General features: G+C 39.1%; 3 protein-coding genes across 5 annotated transcripts in view; 1 reads left to right on the top strand and 2 right to left on the bottom strand.

Annotated features, from left to right (window-relative positions):
- The window catches only part of LOC121949091 (vang-like protein 1), a 29516-nt gene extending 23377 nt beyond the window's left edge, over positions 1-6139 (bottom strand). Inside the window, exon 1 of the mRNA XM_088083314.1 lies at positions 5849-6139. The gene's annotated coding sequence lies outside the window, so the exon portion shown is untranslated. The remainder of the gene's footprint in view (positions 1-5848) is intronic.
- A 3348-nt stretch (positions 6140-9487) lies between these two features.
- LOC121949504 (helix-loop-helix protein 2-like) lies at positions 9488-12979 on the bottom strand. The gene is made up of 2 exons (XM_088083876.1): positions 12705-12979; positions 9488-11733 (listed from the first exon to the last, which is right to left on the bottom strand). Exon 2 carries the CDS (start codon positions 11716-11718, stop codon positions 11344-11346), a length of 375 nt encoding a protein of 124 aa, XP_087940002.1. The 5' UTR covers positions 11719-11733; positions 12705-12979; the 3' UTR covers positions 9488-11343.
- An 11882-nt stretch (positions 12980-24861) lies between these two features.
- Positions 24862-26977, top strand: LOC121949501 (ribosyldihydronicotinamide dehydrogenase [quinone]). Of its 3 annotated transcripts, none has more exons than XM_088083313.1 (6): positions 24862-25020; positions 25162-25329; positions 25424-25554; positions 25906-25980; positions 26062-26163; positions 26274-26977. In XM_088083313.1, the coding sequence occupies exons 1-6, from the start codon at positions 25017-25019 to the stop codon at positions 26571-26573; spliced, it is 780 nt and encodes a 259-aa protein (XP_087939439.1). In that variant the 5' UTR covers positions 24862-25016; the 3' UTR covers positions 26574-26977. The 3 variants fall into 3 exon arrangements, with proteins under 3 accessions (XP_087939439.1, XP_042351131.2, XP_042351132.2); XM_042495197.2 differs by having other exon boundaries at positions 25867-25980; XM_042495198.2 differs by having other exon boundaries at positions 24867-25020; positions 25165-25329; positions 25867-25980.
- Positions 26978-27577: the final 600 nt, after the last annotated feature.

The raw sequence follows: 27577 nt of genomic DNA, 5'->3' as shown, positions 1-27577 counted from the left end.
AGAGAGATCACGCTCTGAAAATGATGGTAAGAAGAAGACACAATGTGGCTGATTTCCATTAAGAGGATACAGACAGGGTTTCTCTCTCCGTTCATTATGAGAAATATGAGAAACCACAGATTTTTCATTAAGGATTGTCAATGCATATAAATTATGTAACAACATCACCACTGCCTGTCTATACAATTACATGTGTCAGACAAAAGCTAGAATTTGCAAATGATGTTGTGGTGACAAAATGTATTGATTTTATACAGCCATGTATGATCTTATCCATCTGTAAAGAACTCAAGTTAAGTTATTTCTATGTCAACAAATAAGAAGTGAAGCTTGTTTGCTCAGAAGAACAGAAGTGAAGTCATAAAAATGTGTTAAAGGTTAGCTAAAAATCATTTGATGTAATTTATGTTGATTTAAGAAAAATATTCTGCCAAATATAGCATTATGGTAGCTTTATGTTAGAGAAGTGAGGTAGGTTACTGTCACTTTGAAAGAGAGGGTTGAATTTGAGGTGAATTTAGGCAGTTGAGGCTCAATCAAGGGCTGAGCCACATGGTTTTCTAGTTTATTGATTAGGAGAACTTGATTTGATAACTCCTATAAGAAGATTAAAGTGCTTTGATTCATCCTTTTTTACATCTGAGTCCTGTGGAAACATAATCAGGTTAATCCAAGGCTATATTTGAGCTTCTACTTACGTGTCTTGATTAAAAAACTATGCCTCAGCTTCAATAATAGTAAATAAAGGTGTCCCACAGGGATCCATTTTAGTCCCTATCTTATTTTCTTTTTTGTAAACAACCTAGGTCATGGAATAAACCCAGCCAAGCTATATAAGTATGCTGATGCCACAGTCATCAATACCATGGTACCCTCTTTGAATCAAGCCATGGAGCTCTTACAGGATGCCTTTCAATCTCTGCAGCTTTCTCTGTCAAAACTAAAACTGGTCCTGAATTATAAAAAGGTCAAATATATGACTTTCATTCGCACAAGCTCTTATCCCACTATTCTGGGCATCTGGTTTGATAAAGAGCTTTCCTTTAATGAGCATGTTGAAAATCTATTGAGAAAGCTTGGGACAAAACCGTTTTCTGTTGGAGGTCAGGAAGAGAATGGTGCAATGATCTTTTCTTTCTGTATTAGACTATGGTAATGTCATCTACATGCATTCAACCTTACTAAAAAAAATGGATACTGCATAACATGCTGCATTTTGTTTTGTCACAAATGCAGGCTTGCCAAGAAATTATTAGGTAAATTAGCTACTTATACATCCAGCTGTTTAGCCTTTCATACTCACAACTACTGCACTATAGATGTCAGCCTGTATCCCCGTTTCTCGCACTATTTTCCCTTGAGTTGCTTTAATGTATTTTATGTGTTTTAATATGTGACATAGTTCATTTTTTTTTTACTGTTTTTAACTGATTGTGCCACCATCTTGACCAGGACTCCCTGAAAGAAGAGATCTTATATTTCAATGGGACCCTCCTAGTTAAATAAAGGATAAATAAAATAATAAATAAACAAACAAACAAAAAAAATCAGGGGGAACACATGCTGAACAAGGCAGAGCTGTATATCTATATATGCAGGGCTTCAATAAATATTGTAGTTGAACATACTGGGCACACCACTCACAGCATCAAAGCTGATGTCGCAGCATCAATTTTTAAACACAAACCAGAGTTTTGACAGAGGAAAGTCATATCTCTCATCTCTCTACCCCACATCTGGAGCGTCCACTGTTGCCTTGGCAACACTGAAGGCGGGAGGCCCCATCTAGCAGCAATAATCAATCACTCCCGCTGAGAGTAAATTTCTATATGAGAGATATGGGGCTGGGGGGTGGCACAGTGAGAGGGCACAAAGAGCAAACAATGGCTTCTCATCACACCCAGCGCCCGTATGGTTAAATGAATCAGCCAATGATTTGAATAAAAGCTGTTAACCCCCTGAGTGCTGATCTCTGAACGTGTGGCAGTGGTATGTGGGCCAAGAGGATTCCTCTGAGGAGCCACTCATCCACAATGCGAGCATGAAGAGGCATAGTGAACCAGGCCATGTGGAAAATCGCAGCCACGGGGTAAGAAAAACTATCAGTTACAAACCAACGGATAACTATGAATAAAGCATAACAAGGTGCATCAGAGACGAGCGACTGCACGCTTATTTTGAGTCGGTCCACCCCCAAAAAATTCAGTGCTCCCCAGTGGGAAAAATGGATTCTCTAGTGAGGCGTATAGCTGCGCTGCAGACCGTTCTGGTTGGCTGCACCAGGAAGAGATTCACAAGGGCAGAAAGTGACACTAATGTAAAACAAACACTCATTAACGTGTTTGTTTAGTGGATGGAGGCTGTGGCACAGTGGGAGCTACTGTAACAACACACATGGATGGTATCATGGGTAATTTTTTTGTTCTATTCAAAGGAGAGAATATAAGGCTGCACTAATGCAACAAATATGTGCGGGAGTCCACGGGGAGTAACATCAGATAGGTTCAGCATTTTTCCCTGCTCATCCAACTCATCAATTAATAATAAAGCAAGAATTTAAGATATTAGCTCAATGTCCTTGGCTGCAAAGACTTTGGCCTCCAATCTGGGCAGAGAAAGAGAGGTGTGGAGTTTGAGATTCCATTAAAGTGCCCGATGCAGTGTTGGCACCCTAACTGGCACAGATCAGCCTCATCTAGAGCACATGCTGAGGCCTGGTTACCATGGCATCTGTGCCCTCCCTCACACCCATTAGCCCTCGTGCCTTCCTTCCTTCATGTGCACCCTGCCCTGGTGGCATTATGCCATAATCTGCCAGATGCAGCAGCTGGCAATCTGCTGTGTTAGTTGATTTCCTTTTCAAAGCAAAATACAAACTACAAAACCTCATCTGCGTCTTATACAGCAGAAAATACTAAAGGGGCACAACTAATGATCATTTTCTTTATCAACAGTTTGATCTATGCACTGTTATTTATAGTGGAACAGTTTTCCGGAGCTCAAGGTGACGCCTTCAAATGCCTTGTTACGTCCCACCAAAAATTCAAATGCCAACAGTTTTCAACTAACTATCACAGGAGACTTAGAAAACCAGAAAATAGCGGTGTTGCAAGTGTTGTGCAGATCAGTCTTGGTCTTGAGACCACTTTTTGAAGGTCTAAGTCTGGTCTCAGACACATTTTTACTCTGCCTTGTCTCGGCCTCAAACAAAGAGTCAAGATCACAACTGTAGGGATATCACTTAATTTTCTCCAAATCTTTAATCTTCTCATCCCTTTCCTTAAAAAACATTTTGAGATCCAATAGTTCCATAAGTTTGGTTTGTTGATTGGCCTTTTTTTGGGGGGTGGGGGTGGGGATGCAGTTAATAAACCAATCAAACTAAGCATTTATTTTGATCCACAGCCGCTACCAAATCATTCTGAATGTCATTTTAACTCCTTCGTGTTTGTATTTGTTTGCTCATAGAATACAAAGTAAGATTCCCAAACATAACAATTCCTGTCTGCAATGCCTTTTGATGGTTTTATCAAGACATTTTAAATAGTACACTTGTACATATACAGAATATGGTGATAAAAGAGTTGAATGAAAAGGAATCTTTATTTGTTTACTGTGGGTGTTATACGGGAATATGGATCTTTCAGATAAGTTTGGTTTCTACCTATGGTTTGCATGTTCCACATTTCATTATAAGTGTGTCATGCAGTGTGAGATTGGTCTAGTCTTGGTGATGATTTGGTCTCAGTTTAGGTGGTACTGACTACAACATTGGAAAATAGTCACACATTTTTTACTCAATAAATCAAGTAAAAAAAATTAATGATCATCAGAATGTAATTAGTAACAAATCATTTCAGCTGTATATTATCTAATGTGATCAAAAACATTCTTTGAAAGTGGAAAATAAAACACAAACAGACACACATGTGAGTAACACGGTCCAGTAAGCTGGGTAAGACCTCTTTGAAGTCAAACACAGTGTGTGCCAATGTTATTTATAGTGATAACAATCTCCAATCCCTCCATGGACTCCAGATAACCCAGGGGAACAGCTGCTATTAACATAATATAACATTGCCGATAAACATCGCTGTTAACTGACTAAAACCTCACGAATGGAGCCAAAGATGCAGAGACGTGAAACTCCCACCATGTTTTCTTTCTTCGCGATCTCATTAGCAGCTTGTTTCCTGTGTATTTTCCTTTCATTGTTTGCTGTGACACTTTGACATCTGATGCTTGGTACAAAGATATTTGTCAGATGTGTGCAGAGAGCTAACCTGTGACCTTTGAGTGACTGGATTGAGTCTCAGCCACTCCCACCCTGCTGCTCTTTCACACACACCCGCCAGTAAAAGGAGAAAGTTAAGACCTGACACAGTTCTCTGGAATGCAAACTTAGTCCCCCCTGATCCGCTCATGTGGAACTAAATAAAAGTACAGTAGAGGGAGAGAGGTGCTGAGAGAGATACCTCGGTACATTCCTGCTTTAAGAGCAGTGCTTTTATGCCTGTAAGTACACTTCTCTACAGTGCATTGTGCATACAGCATGCTATCAAAACTCTGCAGGATCCTAATGTTCGTCGGTAGCCTAAAGGTAGCTGAAAGGTAGCTCCACTTCTCACTTCACTCGTGGCGCTCTGCCCTGCCAGCAAGAAATAAACATGCTTTAACCCTTTAAAATCTGGTTGGAAATCAGTTTTCTTGTGCCACCTTGACCCCTTTTACAAACTATATAAAACCTGAACAAATTGGTTTGATCTTTTTCAAAAACTTGCAAAAAATGTCACACAAATGGCAAGAAATTAGTCTAAGGTAACAAAGAACAGTTATCGTCTTAAATTTATTACAAAAAATGTCTGGAAAACTATATTTATTAATATTATAATTACATGATTAAAATTATGTTGCAGAAAAAAATAATTATTTTTTTCTGCACTTTTTTCAAGTCATTTTCTTTCTTTTTTTAAAAAAAACTTTTCTTTTTATTTCTTATTTTTAAAGTAATTTCTTGCAACTTTTTTTTCTATTTTCTCGCTTTTTGGGGGCAATGTGTTAAGTTTCTCACTTCCTTCTTCCCATGTTTTTGAAAGAAATCAAACCAATTTGCTCAGGTTTCATAGGGTTAAAAAGAGCATTGTTAAAAGCATCGCGGACACTCTCTTTTGATCATTCAAGAATAGCTTCCAGGTGGGATGACTCACACTAAAAAAGCTTCCCATAGCTCAAAGTGCCCTTACACCTCTCTGCACGGGACCTATCAGCTCTAATCAATAATAAATGATGCTGCACAGTTTCACTGCAGCATCATGACTCTGACAGAAGAGGACAGAGTCTGGGGAGGCACGTGAAGCGGCTTCAGTCATAGTAACACCTCATCCAGCTGTGTGCTCTCCAGACAGCTGCTGATGATGGCGATATACACCATCACCCTGCAGCGGGAGCATCTAATACGCCCTTTATTTTACAGGCTCTAGTGTCTGAGACAGAGAGAGCTATGGGATGTTACTTCTCTGTTACACAGCTGCAGTTTCGGTTACAATAGATCTGGTTTCATCCTGAACACCATTAACCAATATCACCTCAAATAATGTATGCATTAATTTGATTATATCTATTTATTTACACATAATAGACACTGGGACAAAAATATCTAAACATGAAGGTTAGAGCCACATAAATATAGGTTAGGAGGACTAAAGGCTATATCTGTCTGATGAAAAGGAAACCATTTTTTTCCACGACGGCAGCATTGAACTTGATCAGTAATTCCTGCAAGGGGTTGTGTCTCATGGCAAGGATATACCCGGTGTAATGCATCGCGATTATCAATTCATTAACTTACCTTTCTTGTCTCAGATGTTTGTCATTTTGCTCCAGTCGCGCCTCGGTGTCAGTGTTTCGGTGAAGCTGCTGCTGCTGCTGCTGCTGCTGACTGTACTGTAGTGACAGGGCAGCTCCCTCATACGCGCCTGGCCATTGTGGTTAGCAGCGCCAGAGAGAGAGGCAGCATGGAGGTACAATACTCTTCAAGTGCATTAAAATGAGTATTTTCAGCTGCAGCCCACAAGAGGTCGTCTTTCACGGCAGATTTTGACCTGTTAAAAGCAGGAAGTAGGTGCATGTTTCCTGTGAATCAAAGTTTAAAATCGCTCTCTGTTCAAAAATGTGTTTGGTTTATTGCCATTTGGATGCTTTAGCTTCATTCTGCAGAATGATGATGCAGAGTTTGACTACATGATTGCATCCAGCTGCTGAGTCTCTGTGCGCACCTTAAAACCCCAGTGACTCGATTTTGTGACACAGTAGGCTAGTATGGAGGCCAGTGTGGTCCAAATGCTATTTCAACAAGTAGTATGATGTGGCAACTTGAAATCCACACACACACACACACACACACACACACACACACACACACACACCATAGACCTCGCAATTAGGGTCTATGGCACACACACTGAGAATGGGCTTTTTCAGTGAAGTAGGAGACATATTGTGTTTCCAGCACTTAAACTCCTGAAATCTGCATATTTATAATACTTAGTGCACTAGGACTCAAGATCATGTTCAGTGTATGGCGATTGCTTTGTGGTAATTGTAGTTTTGTTTGGGGAATAAGGGATTATGCATGACTAAAGCACAGTCTTTACGGATGTGATATTGGCCTTAAATTGGGTCCTGCTTCCTTGAGGTCATCTTAAAAAGAGAGTCCCACCTGCATATAATCACCGCGATTACTCACCTGATAAATGCCACGAAATGTAATTTCTGGAAATCTTGATGCCAAACCATATTTCAGCATTGTGCCGCTGACACACTTAGACACTTTCAATATCGAGACATGTCACCTCTAGATGCTGGAAGCTAATTTAGGGCATCCCATTTCTTCCCAGTGGACAGAGATAGAATGTATGGGAATGTAAAGCCATTTTTCACTATAAGGGGCCACTTTTTCACCTTGGAAAAGAAGGTCAAGGTAGGCTGCAGTGGGAGAGTTTGAAAGAAAAAAAAAACACTTCCGTAAGTGTCAAAAGGTGTTTGCTGCATTTTATCTGCTGCATTAAGACATGAAAACAACATTAATTTCCGTAACACACAATACAGCAGTGTTGAGTTTTTAAGGTGATAGTTGACCCTGAAAACTGCAGCTGACAAAAAAAAATCTCACCTTTCAGCCCATTCAGTAGCTATTCTGGACATTTTTATGATATCTCATCCTCAACAGATCAAATTTTTAATAAATTTTATAGTTTTATTTTTAAGCCAATGTTAACTCATTTGGACAACTACAATTTTCAAACAGAGTATACTTCATCTGGACATTAATCTAATGTGACTGAAAGTTGCAGAACAGCTACTACATACAAATATAGCAGTGTTTTCAATGGCTCAAGGCGCACAAAAACATGTAGCTATAACCTTGATTATCATTCTGAACAGCAATATTTCCCCCTTCATCCATAACTTGGAAGGTGATTGTTTTGCTTGCATGCCTCCCCAGTGAATGAACAATCCAAAAACAGAGAAAATTCTTCATGATTTCAAGTCATAGGGGTCTGTATTTCACAACAGCAAAACTAGGCTATACTAAAAAAATAATTCATAAACTCTCATACAACTCCTGCAGTATAATCCAAATCTCAATCCAATTGTATGCTCAGTATTTCTAAACACATGCATTTTTCACTAAAGCCTCAGTTTCTAAAAGTGTAACTAGGGCGTCCTTAAAAGAGAGCTTGCTCTTAATGGCCTTTCCTGTTAAAATAAAGGTTAAATAGATAAAAAGGGAACTGAAAGCGATATGTACCTCTGCTGTCTTCAAAGCCAGACTCCACTGACAAAAACGGTAGTTTTAGTGTGTTGAACATGGGAGCTGCTTGTATACTGCTGTCTCTATTAGTTAGTTAGTTTGTGCCATTGTTTAACTTAAGTAAACCCAAACTCACACTTTAAAACACCAGAATCAAACAAACAAAATAACTGATCGAGGCGGTAGATCAGCAGCTCCAGTGTTCAATGAGGTACAATTACTATTTTTGTCAACAAAGTCTGGCTTTGAAGAAATCATAGATAAATTTAACTTTCAACTCAGTTCTGTTGGAAAGGGCTGTTTTTTGGGGGAGTACAGAGCATTAGACTGGATAAATGAGAATTGGATCATATTGCACGAGTTGTTTGTGAGTTTATAAGCGAATGTTAAACTTCTCTCCATGGAGCTCCATCAGAGGGCGGTGTTGCTCCAAACACAGTCTGTGTTGTGTGACAGAGCTGTATGAAGACTTCAATAGCCCACAGTTCTTACCTAGTTTTATTTGACCCATATTGGCTAAAACTACAGAATATTTATAACCATCTCCTTTACAACTTTCCCTGCCCCATTTATCTTAAAATCTGATGTTAGGCTTGGCCTCTCCTCCTCTACTCTCCAACATACCTATTGTATCCAGTGTGTAGACAGAGTGTGTAGTGTGTGTGATGTGCAGTGTGTGGACAAAGGGCTGTCTCTCTTGCTGCTGGAGTGGACATGAACAATACCTCCAGCCCCTTGGGCCACATTACACCACTGAGACTCGCATAAAGGGACGAGAGAGACAGCTCCTGACTAATGGAGAGAGAAATCAAAGGGACACGCAGGAGCTCGTATCCACTGCCTGATCTCATATTAAAAAAATAATAAAGACATCTTTTGGTAAGCTGCAAAGCAGGGGCAGTATGTTAAAACATGGAGAAACCTTCAAATGTTCAGTATGAATTATGTATCTGACTGATTGAAATGACAAAAAAGGGCAATTGTGGTGCTTTACAGACATGACTGATGCACAGCATCAGAACATATAATGGCAGTTTTCATTTTAAAATGTGGAGGGGGGCATATTTCAGCCTTAAATCCCAAAATACTGAGCCAAAACTTGTTAATATGTCCATCTTTGTTGTCCTTTAAAATGGAAAGTCATAGTATTGTCCTGAAAGATTTAGACTAGACTTAGATTTTGACTGTGAGCTGCTGAAAGTTAGACAATTGCACATGCATATAACATTAACAGTGTTAGAAAATGCACTGAAATGTATATTTAGTCCACTCTCACTGCCACTGTAATGTACTGTAAGTTCAACATTGCCACCATTGGGCTTTTCTCTGGTTGTTTCTCATGTATGACCACATTACTGTCTCATTTGTATGTATTTGAATTTGTGTGTAAGTCCCCAGAGAGGGAGCAGACGGGTGGCTGTAATATGGTTGTTTCAGTTCATCTGGAGAAACACCTGCCCCATCCAGAGGGAGAGAAACCCCAACAAATACCCAAACCTCATCCATGTGGTAGAGGGACGGCTTGTGTTGTAGCTTCCATAAATGGCTTTGCTTAAAATAAAAGCAAAGACAGATTTTAAGATAAAAGACCAACAAATAGATCAGAAACTTCTGGGCTCATTGATAATTTGAGTGAACTGGGATTAAAGCAGCATGAAGCAGGGTAGTCCATCTTTAGCTGTCACAGTTTATTAACACAATTTCAGCTGCAGCTGAATCCCACATAATGAAAGCACACACAACTCCAGTAGAATACTTTTGGTGTGATTGACACAAATAAATTAACAAATTGGTGCAAACAGCAAGTCACAACTCAAGATAAAGCAACGATTTAATGTCAAGCACTCCAATGTTTTAGTAGTTTAGATACACAAATAAAATACACAGCAGCTTTCAAAATATTTCAGGTCTTTTCATCCCATGATGAAAACTCAATGTGTTACAATTAGGATGCAGAGTATAGTTGTCTTAGCTGTTGTCCCTTTCTCTCCTGCAGCTCTGCCCAGGTGCTGCATCACCTAGCGAGGTGCATTACTTGGCGAGGTGCACCTGCAGGAGCTGCTTAAGAGGAGGGAGAGACAAGGGATAACATCACAGAACACATACAGCCATAACACATCCACCCTTAAATAAATCAATGAATAGTTTAGCACTAAAATGATTAAAATGTAGTGTAACCATAGTTACTGTTATATTTTTGGATTATTTTAGCAGGAATAATTCCATTGTATTTTGGGCTTGCTGAGGCAGGATGTAAGAGACTGTTTCAGAGGTGCTGCAGCAAAGGGCAGTATGAGACACATGATATTGATGTAACTGATATATATGATATAACATTAAAGCAAGTAAATCTATTCTAGTAGACCCCTAAAATACAAATATGATGCTGAAAATGAGCATAAAAGGGCCTCTATAAATTGTGTTATTAAATACAGTAATTATTCTTGTAGCAGTACTAGCACTTGAGCTAATAGTAACATTTTCATGTGTACCTTAAGTTGCCATTTATTGCCCCATGAGCTTCAAATGAAAGTAGAGTAACATTAGTTTCCATCTGCCATTGTTTTTGGGGACAGGTGAGAGTGTAACAGACTCAAGTTTGTGACTTGAGTGAAGAGAGAAGCTGAATGTTTCTTACCATTGATTGGTTAAAATGAAAGAAGATTGAAATGAGGAATTGTAGTCAGATTATTACCCACATGCCAAAGGGACTGGAGAACACTACTGAACAACATAGAAGGGTAACATTAGCATCGTGCTGCTGTAACACACCAGAGGTCAATGTGACAAATTACCACCATACTATTAATTCTTTGAAATAAAGTGCACTTGGATCTTAAATAAGAATATGAATGTTTTTGTACCATTACAAAACTCCCAAGCAGAGCGGATACAAAACCGGCAGGCCGAACACCAGAAGCATCTCCCCTCTGCTGCTGGAACAGGAGCTCTTCAGCAGCTTCTTCCAGGACAGGTGCACCTCAGTAGGTGATGCAGCACACCTGGGCAGAGCTGCAGAGGGAAAAGGGACAACTTCACAGAACACATACTAAGGCTGTAACAAAAAAAGAGCGGATCATAAGATAATGTCGTCCTGGGCACAGGCAAAAAGCCGCACCACCTCTCCTACACAGAAGCAAGAAACAGTGACTTTGTGGTGGTTTTGCTTCTTTGTTGTTGTTGTTTGCATGTCTTTTGTATACATCTTTTTGTGGTTTGTGCATCTTTTTGTTTCTCCTTGCGGTTTCTTGCAGTTCATCAACTCTGAATGCATTTGTGTTCAGTCTCTTGCTAGTCAGTGTTAATTTGTGTGACATTTTGCAGGTGAAGCATGGTAGGAGACACTTTGGGCCCCTGGGAATGTGCCCGTTTGTTAATCCATATATGTATCCAGTGTGTCAGTAGTTTAATAGAACTTAATATAACCCCTCATTTAAAGGGCATTCTTCAAATCTACTGGTATCAATATCCAGAAATCATTCAACTTTCATGGCCACACGTCCTGCCTTGTGTCCATCCTCCTGTTGGTCCTAAACATCTAACACATGGTTGAGGTAGGAGATGTAACAAATCGCGAGCCTCAAGATCTCAATCTTGGACAGCTTCTTGTCTGGTGGGAGCGTTGGGAGCAGTTTCCTCAGCTCTGCAAAGGCCACATTGAAGGCTACCACGCGGACCCGCTCCCTTGTGGCGTGTGCAGATCGATATTTAGCTGTGGCGCGCCTCCTCCGCCTCTTCTCCTCCCTGCTGAGGGCAGGCATGTGCACAGAGCACGTCTTGCTCTCTCTATCTTCAGGTTCTGATGGCACTGACCCACTCTGCACATTGAAAGTGTCTAGAATGGTCTCAGTGTCTGTTTGTTCCCAGGGCAGGTCGGACTCATGCTGGTCAGGACTGAGCATCATTCTTCAGACCTCAGACTGAAAAGATCATGAAGAAAAATGGTAGAAGCCAGTAAAAAAAAATACATCCAGAGATAAGAAGTGATTTAACTTTGTAAGTAATCTGGACAAAAACAGTTACCCACAGCAAGGCAATGCAAGTTTGTTTATAGGAAACTAATGTGCTCTACATCAATGCAGTGCTGTAAGGTTTCCAGTGGTCGAAAGTAATTAAATTTACTCGAGTACAAATCTGAGGTACTTATACTTTACTACTTTACTTTAGAATATTATTTTCAACTCATCTATCATCTACTTTACAGATCATAAGCATTTTTTTCTCCACTACATTTATTTGATAACTTTAGCTAGTTACAGCCCAGATTCAGATTAATAATACACTCCTATCCTTTAATAGTGAGATTTAGATTTAATCATAAAACTTTGCCAGAGATTTAAGGGACAAACAGGACAAAGGACACTGAAATATGAGGGACTCGTGCTGCCCCCTCGTGCCGGATCTACACACGTGCTGCTGGTTGAGACCAGCGCTGTCCGAGGTGCTGAAACACCACAAATACTACAAAAACCTGATGTGACTTATAAAGCTGTACAGGATTATTCAAAATCCATTATTGTTATGACAAAACAACCGAATAATCACATTTGCAAGCACTGGTGTGGTGTGCATATTCCGCCATGTAATTACTTTATCTACTGTAGACTTGGCGGAATTGTAACACTTTTTATTTTTTTTCTCACCTATTTAATCATTTTTCATACCACGTTTCCAACTCAGATATCTTTATTTTATGCGCTGAACTTCGTAATTAGCAGATAAGGTAAATTTTTCGAACGAGCAGGAGCGGGAGTTTGAATTTCATTATGCTTCAAATTTCATATTTTAAGCTTGCAACCAGCTAAATCTTAAAAACAGCTCAAACCTCTGCACGTCAGATCAAAAACTAATATAGAAAGGCAGAAAAAGTCACCATTAGATGTTAACTTACCTTCAAAAAACAGAGCCAACTGATTCAAGAGTCTCCATACTAAAGGCGCAGCAATAAACTGACAGTAGACGCAAAGCTATCTCCCCATCAGCCTGTTTTGGTTTTGGTTTAGTTGAATCGAATTAAAGTGCCGAAAACGTGTCACGAGGTTTGGTCTGACTTGTGGTGAAACAGCTCTGCAGTCCTCCCTGTCCATCATGGTGTCAGGTGCACATCACATCCTGCAGACAGTGTCAGTCTGGCTTGTTGCTCTGCCTGTTTGTGCGCAAGATAACACACCCCTATATCTCCCCATAAAACGACGCGCACAGCGGGATAACGAGCGCCTGTTTGTCTGAAACTCCGCTTTGCTTTCACCTTAATTCCCATCTAATGAAACGCACGTGCGAGCTTAGATTTGTTTTAAGACATTTCATTCTAAAGGTTACAACCCACTGAACTTATTAGCAGCCTTGATGTCGATGATTATAGTCGTGAAACTACTTTCAATGACGCCACAGTTTCCTGGATCCTGTTAGTATAAGGTCAAGTGAGCACCTGTGTCTAAATAGAAAGGAAATGGAGTGAAATGTGTCTTATAGTCTGAATTTGGCTCCACCTGTTCTACCCATTAAAAAAAATTAAAACAGAAACAGCTCATTGCATCCTTTGTCTGAGGAAAGATTGGGACATACTGTGAAGCCCGAGCTGGCGATGGGAGTTTTAAAAGCCCAGTGTGCCTGTAGCTGGGAATCTGTAAACCACAGTGCACACATTTCGGTTTGGTCATAAGCTGTTAATTTCACCAGAGCACATGTTTTGACATTTGCTGCACTTTAATGGGCCCAGTGGTGATGGAGGTTAGGAAATAGAGGGCAAGATAATGTCAAAACCTCATTTATCCAAGAAAGAAACAGAAATGGGCTCAACATTTTTAACATATGTGTGATATCTATGCATCGTAGGAGAACAAGGCCTGATATTATGGTTCAGATTGTGTTTGTAGGTTGTCAGTAATCCTGTGGCATTAGAGTTCTGGCATTTTATTTTTGATCTGCTCATTTCTCAGAGGGAAATGTCAGTGCTAATCATTACTAACATAATGATAGTGAGTAAATCACCAAAGGGCCTCCACCTCTGTGCCAATGGTGGAAAATGTTGCCTCAGACACTGTTGGAAATGGCACCATAAACACTGAATTGGGAGCATGTGTGGTTATTGAGGGGCCCTTGGCATATGGCTAATGTCATTATCATTCCCTCCAAGATGTGAGCTTTTCTTGTTGTATTGTTGATTGGGAAATGCCACTGTGGATATGCTGCTAATCATAGGAAGAGAGATACATCACGCGATCAAGATGATTTGATTGGCCTGCCAAACATTTCAGAATTCACAGTGAAAAGGTCTAGGCTAATCCCTTAATGTCCTCAAATCCCCTGCATATACCTGCCCAGTGCAGCGCTACTGCATGGATCTGACAAATATTTATTAATGTTGGTTTATTAAGTGACCCCTGGCTTCCTGTCATGTCACAAAAAAGCTCCCCGGGTAAAACAAGGTGAGCATCCCTCATGCAGATGCTTTACTAATTTGGATATGTGTTTGGGTATTGGGTATTTGGAGCTATACATTTATTCAAACATGTATTCAATTTCTGATCAGCCGAATGTAACATCACATCTAGAATCTTCAAATATCATCATCATCATCATCATCATCATATGTGTTTAGCCCCTTGATACTTGAGTAAATTAGCTTTCAAAGCATAGGACAAGGGCGACGAGAAAATTAAAATGATCCCCCAAAATTGCAAGAAACTGGCAAAAGGTTACAAGAAAATTACCTGAAAATAAACAAAAAAGAAAAAGAAAAGAAAAAATGTTGTTTTAATGTTGTTGTGTTAAATGTGTTGTTTTAATGTTGTTGTTTTAAAAAACAACAAGAAAAAAGATCAAGAAAATGAACTCTATATGATTAAGAGAATTATAAATAATGTTTTCTGGACATTTTTTCTTGTTTTTGGTAATATCTAATAATCACCCCCAGCTAATTTTCAGATAGTTTCTTTGTAACCCTTTACTATTTCTATATACTTTTTTAAAAAAAAAATTTAATTAATTAATTTATTTTATTTTTTTATTTATTTTTTTATTTTTTTATTTTTTTTTACAGTTTTTAGGACATTTGCTGCTCAGGATGTTGCTCAGGATGTTTTTAACCCCATGTTTTTGCACAAAACCAAAACAATTTTCGCAGGTTTCAGAGGTTTGAATGCTTGTGAAAAGAGTCTGAATGCAGCTAAAGACAACTGATGTCAATCCAGGTGTTAAAGGTTTAGAGGTTTAATTAAACAAAAAGTCAAAACAGCAATGGTGTAAAAGACACATGTCCTTATTTGGGGATGTATAGAATATTCAGGACAAAACCATATATAGACATTTGGTTTTCTGCAAGAATCTTAGTGTGGATCATAGTCAGGGCACACCTTAAGATGAAACAACATATGTAATATAGAACATACAGTATTTCATGCTCTCAGTAAGCTTAGATGTTGTTATATGATTTCCAGAAAAATCAGTGCATGTGATGATATGAGGCATTATGGTAACATGAGTTCTACAACAGATACATTTGTCATAATCAGAGAGTGATCAATTCTGCTAATTTCTGTCTTCATTATACTTCAAACACTGATAAACAATGACAAATCTAGCACACTGCTACAAGTACTAAGGTATATAAAATGTCACATCTTCTGTGCATACATTTTAATCATCAGACATCAGCTACATCATACAGAAAGTAAGTATTTATTGCATGCAGCTGTCTGTTTGAAAGGTGCGATGATCGACAGCTCCTCATGCTGAAATGAGGTCTATATGCACAGATCATTGATGAAGACAAACAACAAAACATAGAGAACTTCCTTCAAAGTAAACAATACTGTTAGTATTTAATTCAAACACATTATTTCCCCGAATCAGATTTTTGTCTCATTTGGAGAAATCCTTTTCTTATTTTGTCTTTGCGCTAACGTTAACATTTTAGCAATGTAAATAAGACAATCTTGGCAAACTTTGGCATTTACATTTTATTCATTTTTTAAAAAAATAAACAGCAAAGAAAGTACTGCAGGTTGGCACTAAAAAAATCAAGGTAAGATACACATATTAGCCAGCTTGTTCGATGAAAATCCTGTTTTATTCATTATCTCAGTTTTGGGAGAAACCTCTTTTATCTAAAGGCTCCAGCTTTGACTGCAGCTGAGCTCCACAGTATCACAGTAGGTCTAATGAATAGATAATGCCCGATCCCTCTACATCTGTCAGAACTTTAACTCCATTTGGGATAAGCTCCGACACCTGGCCAAGACTAATGATGCACTACCATGAAGATTTGAAACCCCACCCAGGCATTTTTAATGAACAGTTTCATTTCCAATTGCTGCGGGAATATTAAAATCAGTTAATAAAAAAAGTGAAATGTCTGTATTGCAGCCTGCATCACTCCATTTCAGTAGAATCAATTGCAAACATAATAAAGGAGGACTTTCAGGTTTTGTGCCCTTTGCTACACTCCACCTTGTCTCTCTTGTGTCCTCTCCTCCCCCCTTTCTCCACCAATTCTCCTGGGTTTAACTCCTTGTCTGTCTCAGTCTGGACACACCATCTGTTTAAAGGCCAGGGCGGCAAAGCTCGCATTTTCATCTCCTCCTCCTCATCTGCTCAGATTTTGCACATACATGTGTTAATGAACATGCATGTGCAAAATCTCAGCAGTAAAGCAAGTCTTTGGCACTTTTACTGATTCAAATTTTATAACACAACATAAGAAGGATGCTGTATTGTCGAGATGAAAAAGTTTGTATTTATCCCACTGTGTTTGTGTTTGGATGATATCACCGCAAGTTTCATTGCAACTTCCTGTTCCTCCTTACATCCTTGTACTTTCTATCACTTTTACCTTCTGTCATTTTAATTTGCCAGTTTCTGCAACCCTCATGTGTAACCAACAAACCACACACTGTAAATTCAAATGAGATGAAGTAGTTTAATCTTAATTTGGTCCCCATTTTTTCCACCCTCTCCCTCAGCTCCCCTCTCTGTCTGCTTACCATCTGCTGTCATATATTGTTTCTGCAGATTTGGAATCAGATGACATCTAATCGATCAGCTTTGTCACCATGGCGACAGTGGTGGAGAGGAAGAGGGGACTGGAGAAGGGGAAGAGAGGTGAGACATCACAGCAGCTCTGCTGAATTTCTTAAGGATTTCTGCCCAACTTCCAAATAACGTCATCTTTTCAAATTCATCTTTAAGGAAACGTGACAAATCCAACAACAATGAAAAAGGTATTCATAATAAGTTACAATTGCATGAATTATGTATTTGTTGAGATTTAAAATGAGTAGGAATTGATTGAATTGATTAGGGATGCAGCAAACAACTATTTTCATTGTTGATTACGGTGCTTAAAGCTAAGGTAGACAGTTTTCTGAAAAAGGCAGAAAAAAAAAGAATTTGAAAACACAACCTCCACCAGCAGCTCTCACATGTCTGGCCTAAGCTCCTCCCACCAGATGAGCACTGGCACACATAAAGTGACATAGCGTTTTCTGTAAATTGACTTGGTTAATATTATTTTGTCATAGAGCTGCTACAGCGCTTTTGCTCAGCTCCTCCTCGCCATGCTCTCTCTCTTTCTCTCGCGCTCTGTTTATTAGATCACAAATGAGACAAGCATTAGCTAGCCAGAACATCCTGCAGTCTCCACCTTACTTCCTGCTGCTATGGGCTACTTTGCTAGGAGGAGAGTGGGCAGCAGCTTCTGAGGTGGACCTTCAGTCAGCAGCTATAGCAACTTGAATTCAGCCAGTGAAAACCCCAGCGCTGGGTGTCATAGCTGGCCTGTGGCCAGTTCAGTAAACATGAGTAAAGTGTGCTGATCTGGCGAGAAGTTGGGGCGAGCAGGAATCATATCCCTGGTGCTATGGTTTGCGCTGGCTGAACTCAAGTTGCAAATTCCGCTGACCTCAGTCAGGATCCTTAATAAATCATTGACTGATTGATGGTTAAGCCCTTTAAAATGACATGTTGTGATTTTAAGCTGTAGCTAGCTACATAAACTTAAATTAGCCACAGCCGAGAACCTTTGGCTCTGGTTAGCAGCAGGCTAAACCATTGGTTTTCCATCTCTGAAATACTCTGACAATATTGACACATTTTATTAGCTTTATTGTCAGACTCTTGTTTGGACTCTGTTATTGAGAGGTCTGTTTTCCTTTTGTTGGGTTACTTTGCACTGTAGGCAATTGTTGCCAACGCTGGAATAAAACTTTTTCTGCAGGATTTTTTACTATATACTATTTACTAGTTTTCTCTCAGACCACTTGAAGTACAATATGTTGAAAAGTTATTATGCCATTTCTGCCCACTGATGCCAAAAATAAACTCCCTATCCCAGCTTTAATTAATAAACCAACAACTGAATGTTTGAAATAAAAGAGAAATACAAACCTAGACAGTGTGAGCTCCCACAGCTTGAGGCAATATTCTACAGTTGCATGCCTCATCCAAGCAAAAGTATTCCATGCACAACGATAAATAACAGAGAAAAGGAGGAAAATCCTGTATTAGAAGCTTGAAACAATGTTCAACAAGTGTTCAATTTGTCTAAAGGCAAGCATTAAACACAAGTGAAGAATTAAGTTGTTAATATAACAGTAAATAAATGATTAACACATATTTTCTTGGTTTAAAAGGAGCTGTTCTTTAAGGGAGCTCAACAGAAGCGGTGCAGAGTTTGAACCAAGCACAATGTGAAAGTAAAGTGAAAGTAAGAGCTGTTCTATAATCTCATTCAGTGGAGCTGTCTTCTTGTCCTTCTTGTCTTCTGTTTTTTTGACAACATAACAAACAACCTATTTATCCACCTAAACACATTTTTACACAGCTTTACTTCCAGTCTGGCACTTAGCTCTGTTTTGTTTTGGGCACAAAATTCCCTACTGTAAAGTAAGAGAAAGAGCATCCCAGCAGAGCAGGAGGAGGTAGTAAACAGACCCTTTACAAAACATAATTTGATTGAAGTGAAGCTTAAATGGAAAAGTGAAGTGGATGGATTTGTTGCACACCTGAGAATAACACAGGGGAATGGCTGCATGAGGTTTTATGTGTGTTAAAATTCAGGTATTATCTCCTTCAGCCAATTCAGGAAGACAGACATTTCAGAGGACACCTGTTTCTAACTCCTCAGGGGCAGTTAATGGACAGTGGTGAGATGCAAGACATGTTAATGCGACAGAGAAGACAGCGATTCACCTCAGTCAGAGTTTTTACTCTGGAAACAGTGAGTCATATCTCAGTACATGCCTTTGCTGTGACATTAAATAAATATGCACAAGGTTTTTCTGTCATCCACTCTATTAACAATGTAAGTCAATGTTTTGCTGCAAGATGCTGTCACAGTTCAGTGAACATCACTTCATCATGTTGCCTTCAGGGGCTTTGACTCAGGAAACCCTACTTGGCTGACAAACATAATAAGTGACTTATTATCCCGATGAGGACAGAGGAGAAGAAAAGGTGAGCAGAGACTGGAATTATAATATGTTGCATTAACTGGGCCACTGAAGTATAGCATCAGTACAGCAGTTAGGGGCAAATGTCGCCATATAGACAAAATACAAAAACTTCTCTGTCAGGGAGCATTTAAGAATACATTTGAATTGTTAAAAAAACAAAGAACAAGAAAAAATGACAAGGACACAAAGTAATCAAAGTCAAAAAGTCATTTCAGCATATTTACATTTTAAATTTCACCTTTGCAGAAATGTGTTTCTGTCCTTATTGTTGTGATTATCTATTGCCAGAAATTGCAGCAGTCCCAGCTGTCAGCTCTAGCAGACTCTTATTACCCCTCTACAACTTAACTGAGGGCAGTTTATTGATCTGATACAAGTACAGGAATCCAAACTGATTAAAATACCTGACCACGAGCAAAGCAAAATGTAAAACAGCAATAGCAGTTTATAAAAATGATTTGGCTGACCTAAAGGTCCCCATAGGAAAGTAATGTGAGATGTTAACATTAATCCAAATAGAGACAATCACAGATATGTGAGAAGCTGAAGGTAAGAAAAAGATTGGATTGCACTTTCCTCTCTTGAGGTTTTCATTGTTGTATCTCTTGATATGGAAAAAAAAGATTATTTTGATTTTGTGTGAATCTCTTCCCAACATATTTGTATTTACTCTGTGATTTTGAGAACTCAAAATTACCTTTTTGGGGATGATTTTACACCCATCCTGCAGTATAAACATCTACAGAAAATGATCATAATCCACCTGAGATCAGTACGTGCTGGGACATACACAATATAAAAGATTATGCACCAGCCAGTTTTTCTGATTCATTAAACCTTTCACTGTTTTCTCAGCTGTGTGATAAAGCACATTTTAAGTTGTGATATCTTCTTAAAAATTAGTTGTACCTAGCCCAAATTCATTAAACATCTTTAGCAGAAATATGTTTGACCCAAAACACGCCCTTTAAATGGAAATACAGCCGCTTAAGAGGTAACTTCAGGGTGATACTAATAATACCAGTAATAATGAGTCAGCAAAGTATAATTTAAACATAGTAATTATTGTAGAAAATCACTTCACTCTGCCATAAATTCCCTATTCTATATATGAACTCTTGTTCCTTTTCTATGACTGTTAATGAATCATTTTATTAACTATTTCATAAAAGAATATGTCTAATGGGTGCATAGTAGCTTACCTGGTGGAGCGGTGCCCCATGTACAAAGGCTACATCCTTGCTGCAGTGGCTGCATTTGACTCCAACGCCAGCCCTTTGCTGCATGCTATCCCCTCTCTCTTCCTAAAAAATAATCTTCAAAATAAGTGTTTAAATTTTGTGTCAGCTGTAGAGTGTGTGTAAAACTTAAATGTAGAAATATGTTAAAAGTGTACTTTCAATGTGAATGGACATCTTAGTAGACAGAGATTCAGAATTAAAGGCGGTAGCAAAGTAAAAGGCCTCTTATTTATTAAATGTATGTTCACCTGCTCTCTCTACAACCCTGTGTCTGACCTTACAATAACAAACAAACAAACAGTCAGAGGATGAAGAAATTCAATTGGGCTGAAGTAGTCCACTTTTAAGGTGATGTTAAAGCTGCCTACAATTAAATGCAGCAAGTGATTAAATACATGCATTGTTATTTTTATGCACATAAGTGACAGACACTTGCTTGTTAGAACTCTTAGTCACCAACCCTCTTTCACGAGTCTCACGCAAAACCTGAAGCAACATAAAGTACCCCTCCAGGCCTCAACTTTTATTTTATTATACTCCACTGTGTGCTACTTTTGTACAACGAATCACAAACTTTTACCACACCTTCAAATCCCAAACTTTGTATAAGCATGCAACAGCGGTGCAGCTGCCACCATGGCAAAGTCATAAGAACTTTCTTGCTGTATTAAGACACGTGGAGCTTGCTGACATATGCTGCTCTCTAGTGGACTCGTACACACTGGGTAACTACTGCGCTGGGAAAAAGAATAATTTCATTAGAGTTATGTGTTGTTATTCAGTCTCTGTCACACATCATTTAACTTATCCAATTGTTATGATAAGCTCGCTATAAATTGTTGTTAAAAGGTAAGTTAAATACTGAGTTTCATGTGATATGTCTGGGTTTATTTCAGGGTTGGTATTAATACTGAAAAGGAAGCCAGGGTTAATGATGTCTTTTTAAAGATCTGCTTTTGTTTTCCTGATATAAACTGATAGTGTGAGTTTGTATGATCACTGGATTGTGACAGTGACACGGGAGAGGAAGTGCCTGGTTGAGCACATATTTTTGAAGATATTTAACCCTCTATGGTACAGCGTTGCCACATGGCAACAACCCCATTTTAAGCCTTCTACACACAGATAATACATTCAAAGTTATGATGCAATGCATTAAAAAAGAGGTGGGGTTCTAAGTAAACCAATTGCAGTGTTTAAATTTGTCACATTACTTTCTATAGGCCATTTTGAAACCCTTTTCTGCAGACATCATGGACGGGAGGAGCCTCACCATTTGACGCCTAAAAATTCAACAAAAAAAGTGTTTTTTTGAAGTTTTTCAATGGGAAAAAAATATACACTCAACAATAGGTTAGTTAAGTTCATTATCATGTAGTTTCTTGCACTGTAGTCAATCAATAAATAATAGAAAATGTTAAAAATGTGTACGTTGCCATATGGCAACACCGTACCATTATGGATTGCTAGCCTGGCATGTTGATAACATTTTGTATATAGGCCTACTTTGCAATTGCATTGGTGTACACTGATCTTCTATAGTCTATAAATTATAATAATGCACTTTGTGAGTCCTTTCCACATTGCATATGATGATATTTGACACATCTTTCTTCCATTTACAGAATGAATGCAAATTTTTTTTATGGTACATCGCGGAAAAAGGCTGAACTAGCCCTCCCACTAGATGATAGTGAAGATGACAAAGAATTCAGTGACGAGGAAAATGAGCTGCTGGAAACACAGAGTGAGAGTGATGAAGACAGTGAGACCGATGAAGATTATGAGCCAGAGAATGAGGACAGTGGGGACAGTGAGGACAGAGACAGTGAGGGCAATGGAGACAGTGAGGAGAGGGAGGACAGTGAGGATGAAAGTGAAGTGACAGGTATTACCAGTAAGAGAGTGTAAAATGGGTAACATCTTGACCCTAACCCTGTTCAGGCTACTGGGGATTGTTTATACTATAACATGAGTTTTAAAATAAATGTTACATACAATTTTAAACAAAACTCATGTTTTCATTACTTTCCATTATGGTACGGTGTTGCCATATGGCAACGAACCCTAAAAACTACTAAAAAAATAATATTTTTTGAAAATGTCTCTTAATTATGTTTACTTGGTCTATTTTAAGACAAAAAAACACCCCAAACATTTTTTTACCAACTGGGATCATAGTGCGTACCATAGAGGGTTAAGAGGCCTTTCTGCAATACCTAAACTTCCCTCAGCTAAAACAACTTGAATGACTTTTAATTTGTACCCCTGACAGCCAGCAGTGCTGAGGGTGTGCCAAAAGCATCACAGTAAATCCTAGAGCTCTGTTTACTTACGGTCATTGGAGTGATTAGATCAGTGACATTAATCTGTTAAAGGTTGCAGTTTGCATGCTTTACAATGATTCTGTTCTGCCAATATACAGCCACAATTCATGACTCACCATCTGGATGGCTATTACTCACTTTGGCCTTAACCTCCACAAGTGCTGGCAGATATTCACCAACTGTGATTAAACCATAAACTGCATCAAATCAATCTCTCAACTGGAAGAGAAACTGGGCACTGTCACCATCTAGTGGTAACAAGTTAGAGATAAGTGTCTAAATGTCTAGTTAGTTGGGAAATGGGGGAACTATGGGGTGATGAGCTCTTGGGCACAGATGCAAACAAGGCACTCAGCACCTCATCACCATCCTGCCATTTTCACTGACATTTTGCAGGTTAACCAAACACAGCACCTCAACTTTGGTATTCTGTTCATGCTGAAGATGAAGAATCCACAGTGATGCCCTTTCCCACAGATCTTATACAAGAAGAAACTACAGAATACTATAAAAAAAAAACGTTTACAGAATCATTAATGAAAACCTTTCAGCCAAAGATATTCAGATTTCTTTATTAATTTTAATGTAGGTCTTCAGCAGTCCAAGTATGCACTTTGAAACTATTGGAAACAAGCATGAATTTGCAATTAGCTATGATCTCTTTGCCAAATTTCTGTAAAGAAGTATCTGTAGTTCTGCATACTGCTGCAATTTATCCAGTAAGTGCAGTAAGTTTAAGGATTTTTATTTTAAATTTGCCCACATATAAGGCGGAAAAAATTGCATTTCCTAAATTTGTCCATATGATGGCACTGTAAGCTACATTTTCACATTATTATCCAGCATTTATTTAATGACAAACAAGTTAAAAACCTCAGTACACGCAGTATGTGTATGTCCCCTTTTAATCCCTCTATACATTCCATAATGCATAGCTGTGGTTTTATGTAAAGGAGCACCTAAAGGTGGTCTGCAGATGTTCTGACAAGCCTCGAGCAGCACACACCAAATACCTGACACATGGAGAAAGTGTGAAACATACATGTGAGCACTTCATGCAATGTTGCAACAGATCAGTCGGGGATCACCAAGTGCAATACATCACAAACCATGAAAACACACCTTACGGCAAAACACATGATCCCTTCCCGTCACAACAGAGAGAATGCAGCCAGAGGCTTAATATGAAGCACAAAGAGGACCAACACCACTGTGAGGATGGTGTAAAAAACAGAGAGGCTGCAGAGGTAAAAAAAGAGTTGGCCTCATAAACACCAGAATGCCTCATAATTTTAAATCTGAACAATGCTTGTAGCTATGTGACACACACCTACCAACCCTTAAATCAGTGTCAGTGAGCGAGAAAAAAGAGACAATGGGAAAAATTTATCTGACAAAGTGTATCCATATGTAGCAGTGGTATATTAACCCCTCCTCCACACAGTGGCTGGATAGATGGGTCTTAGGGCTGATTTTTGTCCCAGATGTGTGCCAGCTCATGTCTCCTGCCTTTGATGTCCAAAATTGAGTCCATTTTTTTATTTTACTGGGCAACATTCGTGAGCGGGCTCGACCGCAGGCAACTGTTTCTTTAGAGGAGAGTAATGTAAAGGAAAACAGAGCTGGAAACCAGCAACAGTAGAGTGAGAGGATCACTCAGCCACATCTGCTTCATGTGGTTGGAAGACATCAGGAGTGGCACACAATTTTTAAACATCTTGTACACAGACACACACGCATGCTCTCAAATATCCACATGGTTACTGCGTAAAAGACACAAAAACGAGACAAACATCATCTCTGTCTCTCTCTGGTTTGGCTAAAGTTAGAAGATGTACGTGCAGGAGTGTTATTGTAAGATTATCCTCTAGTTAAAACAGCATGAATCTGCGGCTAGTTTTGCTCATAAAAAGTTGCATATTCTTGGCTTTTAGTGATGCATAAATTCTGAAATGCAGTCCAAGTTTAGTAAAAGATGTGTTACTGAGCCCTGAAAGATGCCAGCTGATTGATTGATGTTCTTGATTGCTGATTGACAGCACCCGTGAGAGTGCAACTGAGCCAGAGGGCTTGGTGTATTTAAACAGTATACTGAGATTTGCCTCACGATGAGCTGCTCTTTTCATCAACACATTAGTTAATTTAAAGCTCATCATTCATAGTTTGACATCTTACTTAAGAAATGGGTGAGTTTCCAGCTCTGTGTTCCTGTTTTGTTGAGAGATTTGACAGTATGTGTCATACTATGGTTAAGGTTAGATCTAATAAATTGTATGATTTTATTTGATTTAACTTGTGCTCATTTCAGTCTTCATGTTTTGATTTAGCAGCAAAGAAAGTGCTGATTGTGTATGCTCACCAGAGCTCTGGCTCATTCAACGCTGCAGCTAAAGATGCTGCTGTGGAAGTTTTAGCTGCTCAGGGCTGCACAGTAGAAGTGTCTGACCTGTATGCCATGAAGTTTAAAGCCACTGCTACTGCTGAGGACATCAATGGTATTTAAATATCTCACTGGCATTAAGAATTGTTTTTTTAATTGGTCTTCAGGGTTACAGGAAACTTTTTATTTTTTTATTTTTGTCTCTGCAGGAAAAGTTAAGAATCCAGAGCATTTCCGTTATGCAGAGGAGACCAAACTGGCATGGGAGGAAGGAAAACTGTCCCCTGACATCACTGAGGAGCAACGAAAACTCACTGAGGCAGACCTCATCATCTTCCAGGTAGAGGCTGAGGGACAGTGATGTGGTTTTGTGAGACCTGAGTGAATTGGCTTAAATTCTTTCAAAAACATTTGGAAGAGGGCAATGAGCAACAGAAAAAAATGACCCAAACAGCAAGAAATTAGTAAAAGGTACAAGAAAATTACCTGGAGATTGGAAATACAAAAAAAATAAGGCTTAGTAAAAAGGAATCACACAAATTTGTCTTTAGCTAAATGGTTTAAATACTGTGCAAGGATTTGAAAAGCAGCACAAAAGTGGTCGCTCCTGGTTTTAAAGGGTTAAACCCACTTTAACAACCCCTATTCTCAGTTCCCCATGTACTGGTTTACTGTTCCTGCAATCATGAAGGGCTGGATCGACCGGGTGCTCACACTGGGCTATGCCTACTCTAAAGAGAAGCGATACAGCCAGGGAGTCTTCAAGGTAAAGGTCCAAGTAAAGAGGTTTGCATAATTTGAAGTTTTTCAAGTCTTATATTTTAAAATAAGTTTGCTTTCTGCACAGGACAAGATGGCCATGCTGTCCTTCACCACTGGGTCTCACGAGTCTATGTTCAGTGCTAATGGCATTAATGGAGACATGAATGTCACACTGTGGCCCCTGCAGGTACTGCATCAGGATAAATGGGCTCAACCAAGCATTAAATGAGCTGTTAACAGAGGCAAACAATACATTTCCAAATGACTATATCAACACTAATGTGTTTGACTTTCCAGAATGGCATCCTGCACTACTGTGGCTTCCAGGTTCTGGCTCCTCACATCTTCTGGGCCCCCTCTTACATTGACGCTGAGGCACGTAGTGCCATGCTGCAAGGTTGGCGTACACGGCTGCAAGGCCTCCTGGGAGAAAAGCCCCTTACCTTCACCCCCTTGGACTGCTTTGATGGGGAGAAGGGTTACCAGCTGAAGCCCGAGGTCCATGAGAAACATGCCGCCAAGGAGTTTGGACTGACAGTGGGGATCCACCTGGGAAAGGCGCTACCCCCCAACAACCAGATGAAAGCTGGAGTCTGAAGATGGCGGGGCCTGGTGGTGTCAAGATTGGTTTTTTTAATTGTAAGATGGGAAAATTAAAAGCTAACTGAAAAAAAACTGACTTCTATTATGAGTATGTGGCGCATACACTCAAAATATTGGCTTCTTGGTAGTACTTTGGGCATGGGTAGAGATGCTGTATAGTGCCACATAAGGAAACTTTGACCCTTTTATTGTTCTTTCCACAGTAATTTAAGATGAAACCTGTAAAAGCCTTTTATCAGAGGTTCTGTTAGTTCTTCAGCCTAATTTTACTAAGGAAAGAAAACCTTCAATGTTTTATTTCCAAAGGATAATATTAAAGCAATGTCTCTCAATCTCATATTTCAGGTATAAGCTCTTGACACTGATACTTAGCGTCATTAAAGGGCTATGGCACCTAATGGGTTGAGCATTATTTGACACATTTGCTCTATACCTTTTGCAAAGATGGGCGAATGAAGATAAATGAGTGGTCAGCATTTGCTTGGTATTAAGTCTCAATATTCACTCCACAGTTGACAAATGACTCATTCAGCCTTTAGTGGTGGTGAACAGTCCATGTTACTATAGCAACCAGAAGTTCTATAGGCTGTTTTCTATACAAATGGTAGGTGTTAAGCTACATGATGTCCATTAAGCTCCTGCTGGCATTTTTCTACACTGAACTGTGAGCCAAATATAAAATTTATCTCATAAATTTCAGCTCTGCTCAGGTTAATTCAACACTTTTCCAAGGTCTGTCTTGTACTCCGATTTCTTGACAAAATGCATCAGTATGCCTCTTATTTGAGCACAAACGATCATGACACCCAGTCTTGCTGATACCATTTTTCATTTTAACTACAGATTGAATCTGTTGGTGTTTCAGCTCTTCATGTGAGTTGGATCAAAACCTCACCTTGTGCAGAATACTTTCTCTTTTTCACCAAATTACACAGCAGAACTTCATTGGGGTGACTTTTAATGATTCAGTCTTTTTTACAGACTCAGTAGCTTGCTTA

The sequence above is a fragment of the Plectropomus leopardus genome, chromosome 10 (genome assembly GCF_026936395.1).
Source record: "Plectropomus leopardus strain MGB_pleo_1.0 chromosome 10, ASM2693639v1, whole genome shotgun sequence".
Classification (NCBI taxonomy): domain Eukaryota; kingdom Metazoa; phylum Chordata; class Actinopteri; order Perciformes; family Serranidae; genus Plectropomus; species Plectropomus leopardus.
This window is presented reverse-complemented; position numbering and strand designations above follow the sequence as displayed.

Excerpts from the sequence above, each read along its gene's own strand:
- LOC121949504 (XM_088083876.1), bottom strand. The coding sequence starts at position 11,718 with ATGATGCTCAGTCCTGACCAGCATGAGTCCGACCTGCCCTGGGAACAA.
- LOC121949501 (XM_042495197.2), top strand. Across the intron at positions 25,555-25,866 it reads CAGACCTCATCATCTTCCAG|TTCCCCATGTACTGGTTTAC; the intron begins GTAGAGGCTGAG and ends CCCTATTCTCAG. Across the intron at positions 26,164-26,273 it reads TCACACTGTGGCCCCTGCAG|AATGGCATCCTGCACTACTG; the intron begins GTACTGCATCAG and ends TTGACTTTCCAG.